The sequence below is a fragment of the Microtus pennsylvanicus genome, chromosome 12 (genome assembly GCF_037038515.1).
Source record: "Microtus pennsylvanicus isolate mMicPen1 chromosome 12, mMicPen1.hap1, whole genome shotgun sequence".
In the NCBI taxonomy this organism is placed as follows: domain Eukaryota; kingdom Metazoa; phylum Chordata; class Mammalia; order Rodentia; family Cricetidae; genus Microtus; species Microtus pennsylvanicus.
In genome coordinates this window covers 62028652-62038992 of record NC_134590.1, presented here as the reverse complement: position 1 = coordinate 62038992, position 10341 = coordinate 62028652, and the positions used below count along the sequence as shown (strand labels likewise).

General features: G+C 55.9%; 1 protein-coding gene across 2 annotated transcripts; it reads left to right on the top strand.

The window, feature by feature from the left end:
- Positions 1–1048: 1048 nt before the first annotated feature.
- Hgfac (HGF activator) lies at positions 1049–7647 on the top strand. 2 transcript variants are annotated; one of them, XM_075943121.1, is made up of 14 exons: positions 1049–1219; positions 1781–1952; positions 2040–2136; positions 2305–2384; positions 2972–3094; positions 3217–3348; positions 3467–3577; positions 3665–3839; positions 4096–4181; positions 4591–4846; positions 5744–5883; positions 6103–6243; positions 6329–6477; positions 7399–7647. In XM_075943121.1, the coding sequence occupies exons 1-14, from the start codon at positions 1100–1102 to the stop codon at positions 7576–7578; spliced, it is 1962 nt and encodes a 653-aa protein (XP_075799236.1). In that variant the 5' UTR covers positions 1049–1099; the 3' UTR covers positions 7579–7647. The 2 variants fall into 2 exon arrangements, with proteins under 2 accessions (XP_075799236.1, XP_075799235.1); XM_075943120.1 differs by having other exon boundaries at positions 4096–4199.
- The last annotated feature ends 2694 nt before the right edge of the window (positions 7648–10341 follow it).

Below are 10341 nucleotides of genomic sequence, written 5' to 3'. Positions count from 1 at the left end.
CATCCTGGGCCCAGGATGCCTCAGGAGAGGCCTCAGCACTGAGCAGCCCACTGCTGAGGGGCTTATCCCGAAACCCTTCCTAGAACTGGAATTGGGCTGGCTGGAAGGTTTCTCAGAGAATGTACGTACTAGTTACCCTGTCATGTACACCCCGCGGCACCATGTCCCCAGTACCCACCATGTCCGGCACCACCATTCCCCAGCACCACCGTGTCCCAACACCTCTGTGATGGGAGCTGCCATGTCTCCAGTGCCCACCATGCTTCTAGCACCTACTTTAACGAGGTCCGGTGCTGCTTGGTGTCTGTTCTGGAAGTGGAGAGGCGATCCCGAGATAGCTCTGCCACAGCTAAAGCCTTGGGTGTGGAGTTTCTGCTCCAGCTTGCCGAGGGTCCCCAGTGGCCCCCAGTGCTAGAGCCACAGGGCTATGGGGCTCAATGGTGCTCGCTCGGTGTAGCCTGTTCAACATGAGTCATGGAGGCTATGTCCACAGGGCTGGGGAAGCTTACTGGGAGTACCCAGACTGTCTGCTCTGGGGTCCTGCGTAGCCCAGGTTTAGGACAAGCAGACAAATACAGCCTTGGCCCAGGGAGCAGCCTTCTCTTTTTAGCTGCTCTGTGGCCCTGGGTGGAGGAGGCACCCTCTGTCCTGTATTGACATCTGTAGATTTGGGACAGACAGGAGCATCTCCACCTTGAGTCAGTGGCAAGCTGGGAAGAACTTGAACCCCCAGGGCCCTGCCTGCAGCCGGTCCTGTAAAGGGCTCACAGACAGGAATGGCCAGCAGTGTGGCCAGGCAACCATGTCAGAGAGACGTGGCCCTGACCTGCCCAAGTCACCCTGGAAGACTTCCTAGGTGAGACTGAGACTGGAGGGTGGTGTTGGGGCCAGGAGCAAGCCTTCACCAGGACAAGACTGCCTCAGCCGGCAGGCAAAGCTGGACAGTGGGGTGGAGCCATGGCCTTGGCAGGAGGATCCCAACAGGATGCACGTGGGAGGCAGGGTTAATCATTGTCCTATAGCCTTGACCCCACCTGCCCTGGCCATGTTCCCTGGCTACTCTGCTCCCGCTGCCCCTCACGCCAGCTCAGGAGGAGCCATGGGGCAACGAGCCTGGGTTTCTAGCCCCTGTCCTTTACCCAGGCCATGTCCCTTCCTGCTGCTCCTGCTGCTGCTGCTGGTGGTGGTGCCTCGGGGGGCCCAGCCCCAAGTTGGCAGGGTGAGCACTGACCCCTCTCCCTCACAATGTGGCCGAGGGCTCCCTGTGGCCACTCAGGGTTCCTGGGAAGAGGCTAGAGAGAGGAAAGGGCCCCACAGAAGGAGTGGGCTAGGGGCCTGGTGGGATGGCCTAGTGGGGTGAAGTTATCCTTCACACAGAGGTGGGGTGCTGGGTTAGGCTGACCTGGAAGGCCTGGGGGCCTGAACTGTTGGGATGGAATCCTCTTGTTGCCCCTGGCCTAGTGCAGGCCGTGTGAGTCCCTGGGACTTCTTTTGTATCTCAAAGTTTGAGATGGGGTGTAGACCTCTGGTGCTTCTAGCCGTTCCTGTCCACCCTAGACCTGACTCTAGGCTTGAATCTCAAGACCAGGTGACTTGGGGGCCTGTGACTCCAGGCTAGCTTGTTGAACCACTCAGACTGGGAAAGAAAGGTCAGAGGAGGTCTTGGAGACATCCATTGTCTCTGGGACCTGCCTCGAGGAGGCTCAGGGCTGTGACATGCCTGACTGCTGTTGTCCAAGCGTGAAGGACTATCCCGCACTGACAAACGTTGGGCTCCTAGAACCACACAGAAGCACCAGGACCTAATGTCACAGTCACCCCTGTGACTCCCACGATCCCTGTGACCTCCGGGGACGTCAACTCCTCAATAGCAAGTTTTCCAGAGACAGAGACTGAGGGACCTCAAGGTGGGAGGTTCCTCCCTCCCTCCAGCAGCCCCCCTGGGGGCCAAGGTAGGTCAGACCCCGCAACTGGGACGTGGGGTAGAGGTGGAGTACTCAGCGGAACCCCTGACCCCTGCTGCTTCCACCCCTCCAAAGTGCTCACCGAGTCCGGGCAGCCATGCAGGTTCCCTTTCCGCTATGGCGGCCGCATGCTGTACTCCTGTACCTCTGAGGGAAGTGCCTACAGGAAGTGGTGAGTCCCAGGGTGGGACAAGAGCTGAGGACCCTGATGAGCCCTGCAGCTAGTAGGTCTCAATCCCAAGCAGGTGGCTCTAGTGAGCAGGTGCTCCAGGGTGCCTAGGCAGGGATGGGTGGGGCTCTGGGCAGGGACTCCGTGTCATCCTCAGACTCGGCTCTTTAGGTGTGCTACAACACATAACTATGACCGGGACCGGGCCTGGGGCTACTGTGCAGAGGCTACCCTGCCTGTGGATGGTCCAGGTTGGTATGTGGCGGGACCAGCCTGAGCCCCCAGGAAGAGCTTTGACGGGGTGCTTGGATTGGGGTCTAGGGGTCACAGAGCAGGATGGAGATAGTGGGATGTGGGGCAAGGGGTTCTGCACGTAGTGGGGCGTGGCCTGTGAGTTTGATCCTTCTGAATCCTGGGATATCTAGGGACAAAAGAGCTGTCAGCCCAGACGGCAGCATACCCTCAATGGCTTTGGTGGCCATTGATGGTACCAGAGCGCCCTCTTGTGGTGAAGTTTATCCCTGGAGCCATACATGGTGCCTGGGACAAGCCCTGGGTAGCGCCAGGAGTCCGAAAGAAGAAAGCATGAAACCTGTGGGTTTGCTGTCCCAGGGTGCGAGGAGGGGGTAGAGGGCACAGTGTGTGTAGATGTGGAGGGTGTGAAATGAAGAGCCACGTGTCACCTCCATGCTGGGTGCGGAGCATTGGGAGGTGGGTAGTTGTTCACCCAGAGAGGGCAGTGTGAGAGTTCTCCAGACGCCCTCGGCTGGCAAGGGGTACGGAGGGACCCCAAAGACTCTTGCCAGCATCCATAATGTCCCCTCCTGCGTGTATCCAGCTGTCCTTGATCCTTGTGCCTCTGGGCCCTGCCTCAATGGGGGCACATGTTCCAGTACCCATGACCGTGCCTCCTACCACTGTGCTTGCCCTCTGGCCTTCACAGGCAAGGACTGTGGCACAGGTGAGAGGACCTTGGGGGCCCAGGAATGGGGCCCTTCCCGGAGGTTGGGGAACCCCTGCTGAGTCCAGGCTGGGCTGGGTGGTGCCTGCCTGCAGGTGCTATGCGCGCACTGTGACTTGCAGAGAAATGCTTTGATGAAACACGCTACGAGTATTTTGAGGTGGGCGACCACTGGGCCCGTGTGAGTGAGGAACGTGTGGAGCAGTGCAGCTGTGTGGAGAGCCAGGCCCGGTGTGAAGGCACCCGCCACACAGGTATGTCATGGCCAGCTTCGGGGAGGTGACCCAACAACAAGGGCACAGGGAAAGAACTGAGTTCTGGCCTCTCCATGAGTTCATGGAGACCAGGTTCAGTTTCTGGGCTGTCCCCTAGCTTGCCTGAGCAGTCCGTGTCTGAATGGAGGCACCTGCCACCTGATCGTGGGCACCGGGACGAGCATCTGCGCTTGCCCATTGGGCTATGCTGGGCGGTTCTGCAACATTGGTGAGCCACTTTCTTTCTTGTCTTGTGGGGCGATGGTGTCAGGGAGCCTTGATGCGGCGTGGCCTCACGTACTCACTGTGCCCACAGTTCCTAACGAGCTCTGCAGCCAGGGAAATGGTACAGAGTACCGCGGAGTGGCCAGCACCACTGCCTCCGGCCTGAGCTGCCTGGCCTGGAACTCTGACCTGCTCTACCAGGAGCTGCATGTGGACTCAGTGGGTGCTGCTGCCCTGCTCGGCCTGGGCCCTCATGCTTACTGCCGGTCAGCATCTAGTGGCCACTCTGACTCGTTCTGTGTGGGAAAAGGGGTGGACAGAATGGATCCCCAGACTCAGCAAGGGCCCACACTGCCAAGATGGCCACTAACCTCTGCCTCTTGGGAGGGTGGGGTCAAGTGTGCCCACCAGGGTCTGCAGAGCAAGCACATAGCTCTAGGGTGGGTGTGGGTGCCTGCCCCATTGGGTGCTCGAGTGGTCGTCTAGGGAGAGTGGTGGTGTGATTCCCTTGCCTGCCTCCAGGAACCCAGACAAGGACGAGAGGCCTTGGTGCTATGTGGTGAAGGACAACGCACTGTCGTGGGAGTATTGCCACCTGGCAGCCTGTGGTGCGGGCACACTGAGAGGTTGGGGTGGTGCTCCCTGAGGATCCTCAGACATGGGTCGGTGGAGGGGACTCAGTGGTACCCTGTAGTTAGACCCTGGAGTGGTCAACTCTCAGAGGCCTGTGCCCCAAGCACTCATACTGGGAATATCTGGCTATCTTGGGTGCGCAGTGGGGTCCCAGACTGTAGGAGAGACAGAGCTCACTCTGTATCAGGTGCTCTGGTCTTGCCAAGGTCTGTACCCTTCATTATACTCTCCCTTTCTGTAGAGTAGGGACAGAGGCTCCCAGGGTAACTTCTCAGAGCAGGGCTAGGCCTGAGGAATTGGGCTATGGGTCCAGGTAGGACCCCTCTGGCTCTTCCCTGTCTCCAGGGAAACCCAGGGGTATGAACTGATGGCCTCCACTCCCAGAATCTCTGGTTAGAGTCCAGTCCCAGCTCCCGGAGGTCCTGATGACGCTGGCTGAGTCAGCCCCAGCTGCACGCCCAACCTGTGGCAAGAGGCACAAGAAGAGGACGTTCCTGAGACCACGCATCATTGGTGGCTCGTCATCTTTGCCTGGCTCACACCCCTGGCTGGCAGCCATCTACATTGGGAACAGCTTCTGTGCTGGGAGCCTCATCCACACCTGCTGGGTCGTGTCTGCAGCCCACTGCTTCTCCAACAAGTGAGCACACTGGCCCACCCCGCAGGGCACCCACCTCCCAGCCAGCCTCTCTCCCTTCCTCTGCTGACCATTTCTTATGCTCCCCTAGCACCTTCAGTCCCTCTGTGGCCTGACGCTTGTGCTGGGCACTGAGGTAGTCACGGAGCATGAGGGTGAGGCATCTCCATGTACACCTATGCGGGGGCAGTAGTGGGTATGGCCCTGGCATCTACATAGACCCTGCCTTTCTAAGAGCACGGTAGTGAGGTGGAGATCCTAAGGCCAGAGTTGGGGCCTGTCCCATACGCCACCCTCTGCCTATGTCTAGGTGTTTGAGGGGCTCACCTGAGCAGGGAATCGGGGGGCTCAATTACAACATGAACCCCCCAGGATCACTGCACAGTTGGGGAAACCAAGGCCCAGCCCATCGAATGGGCTCCCAGGAGTGAGTGTCCAAGGTCCACTCCTGTCCCTATCCTGCAAGGCTGCAGCCTCAAGACCCCAAGACTGACCTGACTGCGTAGTAAATAAAGTGCCAGCCGTTCCTTCTAGCCCCGAGTCCTGGGGGTAAAGCACTTGCACCTGGGGACCCCACAGGCCAGGCCAGGCTGGGGAAGGGCCTCTAGGCAGACCAGATCTCCACCCATGTGGCCCATTCTTAGAGCAGACCTTACCCTGCTGGCTTGTGAATGAAGTTGTGCTTGAAGATAGGGCTCCTAAGCCAGGACCAGTGCGGCCTCGCCATCCTTGTTGGGCTTGACTCTGCCGTCACGTGTGCTAAAAACATCTGTGCAGACTTCTCCCAGGGCTCTGACTCTCTTGCTTGGCCATGACCAACAAGTAGAGGAGCAAGGTTGGGGAGACCTGATAGTACTGAGGAGAGGACTGGGTGCCCACTCCTGCCAGCTTTCTGTCCAGTCCCCCCAGGAACAGCATCACAGTGGTACTGGGTCAGCACTTCTTCAACCGCACAACAGACGTGACACAGACATTTGGCATCGAGAAGTATGTGCCCTACTCCCTGTATTCGGTGTTCAACCCCAGCAACCATGACCTTGGTGAGCTCAGGGCCTCAGCAGGGTGGGGTGTGGTTTGTGTACCCCAAACCAGAGCCCAGATAAGAGCCAGGAATACAAGGGGGAAAAGTCAGATGTCAGAGGTGCTTCGTCTTTGGTCTCTTAGGCCACCAGCCACCCACCCCTTGCCCATTTTATGGGACTGCCTGCCATGTATTTCTCTCTGTCGAGGCTGATCCCTGGCCTCTCTCTCTTGTCTAGTCTTGATTCGGCTGAAGAAGAAGGGGGACCGCTGTGCTGTCCGCTCCCAGTTTGTTCAGCCCATCTGCCTGCCTGAGGCAGGCAGTTCCTTCCCAACCGGACAAAAGTGCCAGATTGCAGGCTGGGGCCACATGAAAGAGAGTGAGTGGGGGGCAGCCCCCGTGTCACCCCGATGGGGGGCAAGGCAGTGTGAGCCTGCCTGCCCTGAAAGTGCGGTATTCCACAGATGCCAGTGACTATACCAGCTTCCTGCAGGAGGCGCTGGTCCCCCTTGTTGCTGACCACAAGTGTAGCAGCCCTGAGGTGTATGGTGCCGACATCAGCCCCAACATGCTTTGTGCCGGCTACTTTGATTGCAAGGCTGATGCCTGCCAGGTAGGGTATTGCCAGGCCCCCACTGGGACCACACAAATGGGGTCTTAGAATTTTCTGGCTCCTAGGGAGTTCAAGGCCTAACAGGGAGAGTAAGACAGAAAGTCCCCCACTGTGGACCACTTGGCACTTCCTGGAGGGCATCCTTGCAGTAGGAGAACCATCTAAATAGATGGGAAACTAAGTCAAAGGCAGGCCCAGCATCACATGGAGCCAAGACAAAGCCCTGCTGTCCAGGCAACAGTTAGCATCATCCACGTGACATCAGGCCTCAACGGCTACAGTTCTCTGCCCAGATTTGTCTTGTGTACTCAGAAATCAATCAATCAATCAATAGCTAATGTTTGTGAAGGGCTTCACAGAGCAGGCCATAGCCATGATTACATGTCACCCTGCTCCAACGTGAAGGAACTGCTTTCTGCCTTTGAAACAAGTGAGGAACGGGCCTCAGAGAGGCCAGATCCCATCTCTAAGATGGCACAGGATTCTGGGGTAATCAGGGAGGGCTTCCTGGGGAAGGGGGCTGTTACACTTATTCCAAGAGATGTAGAGAAGTCTAGCAGGCTATGAAGTGGCATTTCCGGCAGTGTACTAACATGCTGGGACCTAGAGTACCCGTGTGTTCCTCATGGAGTAGGATCAGAGAGCTGCGGGGTGTGGAGGTGAGAAAACTTTCCAACAGTTTGCGAATAAGATGCCTTCCTAACTGCTTGGGGTCAGGAAGAGAGCCCACACTTCTCAGAAATGCCTGTCCCCCATCCCCAGGCAGTTGGCCTTGAAAACGCTCAGTCTCCAGGGAGCACTGGAGACTTTTGTTAGCCTATCAATCACTTCAGCACATTTGCAGGGTTGGAAGCCCATGTGCTCCCAAGTCAGGCTCCGGGCCGCTGGTGCATGCGTGGCTGAACCGAGTCTCTGTTCCAGGGGGATTCAGGTGGGCCCTTGGCTTGTGAGAAGAACGGTGTGGCTTACCTGTATGGCATTATCAGCTGGGGTGACGGCTGTGGGCGATTCAACAAGCCGGGAGTCTACACCCGTGTGTCCAACTACGTGGACTGGATCAACGACCGCATCCGACCCAAGCGACCAGCAGCTGCCTCCTGAGATCCTCTGGACTGACTGCTTACAATTCCCTGTCTACTACAGACAATAAAACTGTTTCTAAGGACCTGGCCTCACGATAGCACTGCCTCAAGCTGGGACAGTGCTTTGGGTCTAGCCTCCCCAAATCATGTCTTGGGCCTTCAGTGCAGATGGTGTGGCCTCAGGGGTGGGGCCTGAAAGCCAGTGTAGCTCCTGAGTGTGGATAAGAGCCTTCTGCCTCACAAAGATGGCTCCAGGGGACAAGCAAAGTCAGACTCCTCTAGACCTTATACCAGGCCAGGGTCCAGGCACCCTAAGCATTCTAAGGCAGGACATGGAAGCCAAGTCCAGTTCCCCAGGCCATGAACAAAAACGTGCACCTAGCTTCAAGATGGCAGCCTGCCAACAGTTTGCTATCAGCTGTGGCAGCTCTGAGGGAGACCTGAGGAGCAGGGCCCATGACTGGCTACTGCTAGTACTAAGCACATGGGAGCCAGGCTTGCTTCCATCCAGGCAGGATATGGAGCTATCTTATTCTATCTCTGGGGCCAGAGACAGTAGGCAGTGTGGTGGGGGAGCAGAGGACAGATTCCCTGAGCCCGTGGACTGTGGGAGGCGCTGGATATGTCTCAAGGGTCTTCAGAGTCTCTAGCAGGAAAATTCATGACCAATTGCGGAAGGGCACTGAAGTGCTGGAAAGCAAGCTGGGCAGGAAAGGGAAACAGGTTAGGGTGGGTCTGAGGCCTGCTGTCTCTAAGAGAGCCCAAAGCAGGCACAGTCAGACTGAGACGTGGTTCCTGACCCGTGGCCTGCGTGGGGCAGCAGATAGCACCTCGTTCAGTGTCTCTAGCTGGGACCAGGTTTTCCCATGCCTGTCCTCCCCTGGTGACCTGGGCACTTCCTACTCTCCGTCTGCAGCGGCAGCAGGGTCTCGCCATGCCCCACCAAGAGTCTGTTCAGTCTAGGTGACGCTTTTGCCCTAACCCTCCCAGAAAGCCTCAAGTGCTCAGCCTGGGGGCTCACTACCCACCCGTGAGCCCTTCTACTGCTGCCTGAAGAACCAGGAGGTTCTGTGGATGACCCTCATCCCACTCTCATGACACCCTGTGAGACTCTGGGGGAACTGGTCCAATGTGGCCCTCTCCTGGTGCAGTCTTCCTGGTCAGAAGGACCCAGCCTCTGCCAAGCCCTCAGTTCTGGGTCCTGGATAATTGAGAACAGAACAGCATCCAGAAATCTGGATGGTGTAGTCAGACAAGACAGTGTGTTCTACCCAGGCAGCAGAAGCCCGGCGGCCAGCTGCTTGCTGACATTGGTCTTCTGGTCCAGTTTGCTCCATGGAAGCAGAGGGACAGCAAGTCCCCATCTGTGTGATGTTCAAAAATAGTGACCTTTAAGTCCACTAAGAGCCAGTGGAGCTGGTGAGCTGATTTAGATTTCCCTGGGTGACAGCCCTAGCTCAGTGTGGTCAGCATAGGAGAAGGACAGGACTCAGGTACCCACAGATGGCCGAGTGTGTGTGGATCTGGGGAGACATGAGCCTGTAAACCAAGGATAATGATCCCAGGGGTATGGACCTGCGCCCTTCCATAGCCATCCGGGACTGCTGCGCCATCCCTGGTCCCCTCATCTTGACCACATCTTGGATTGGTACTACCCGAGGACCAGCCCATTGGGACGTGGCAGACATATCCCGCTTCTGTTGTTTACTACTTTGGATTTATTTATGTCTATGTGTGGAGTCTGCCCATCATTTTTCTTATCTCCTTTAAATGACTGTTTTCTAGACTCACACAGTAAGTTCTTGAGCATTCCTTCTTTCTTCAAAATTCTCTGAGAGACTAGACACGTTTGGGATGATCTGCTCTCTGGGAGCTGGTAGAATGCATTTATAATCTGGAATTTTCTTTAGGGCGGTATCTCCTGATTTGTGGTTTTAAACCATTCTAGGACTTGCTGGGGGATATTCTTTATTCTGAAGCCTGATTCTGAAGCCTGTGTTTTCCAAAATTCATATTCTAAGTTAACTGTATTATTTTCTTTTAAATTATTTATTTATTTATTATGTATACAATGTTTTGTCTGTGTGTATGCCTGCAGGCCAGAAGAGGGCACCAGACCTCATTGCAGATGGTTGTGAGCCACCATGTGGTTGCTGGGAATTGAACTCAGGACCTTTGGAAGAGCAGGCAATGCTCTTAACCGCTGAGCCATCTCTCCAGCCCCTGTATCATTTTCTTTTAGCTGTGACAATAGGCCTGGTGGAAGCAAGTGAGCTAAAGACAGGAGGATGCTCTCTGGCTCACAGCTCATTCCTGTATAGTCCACCATGGCAGGAAGCCGTGGTGCTGGGAGCTGAGGCAGCTGGTGGCACTGAGTCCACACTCAGGCGCAGAGAGGGAATGATGGCACTCAGTTCATTTTCTTCTTTTATTTTATTATTTTCTTTTCATTTTTATGTATATGAGCATTTTTCCTGCATCTGTGTCTGTGCACTATGTATATGCCTGATGCCCAGAAAGGCAAGAAAGGGCATTGGATCCCCTGGGATTGGAGTTACAGATGCTCATTGGCTATCATGTGGGTGCTGGAGATTGAATCTGGGTCCTCTGACAGAAGGGCCCATGCTCTTAACTGCTTAACCATCCTTTCAACCCTTCCTTTGTTCTTTTTATTCAATCTGGAACCTCAACCCATGGAATGCTTCTGGCTATATTCAGGATGGGTATATTGGTCAGGGGTCTCTAGAATAACAGAACTTATAAAATATACATATATATGTAT

Coding starts and splice junctions, on each gene's coding strand:
- Hgfac (XM_075943120.1), top strand. CDS start 1,100: ATGGGGCAACGAGCCTGGGTTTCTAGCCCCTGTCCTTTACCCAGGCCA. Junction 1,220..1,780: donor CCCAGCCCCAAGTTGGCAGG/GTGAGCACTGAC, acceptor TTGGGCTCCTAG/AACCACACAGAAGCACCAGG. Junction 6,244..6,328: donor CTGGGGCCACATGAAAGAGA/GTGAGTGGGGGG, acceptor GGTATTCCACAG/ATGCCAGTGACTATACCAGC.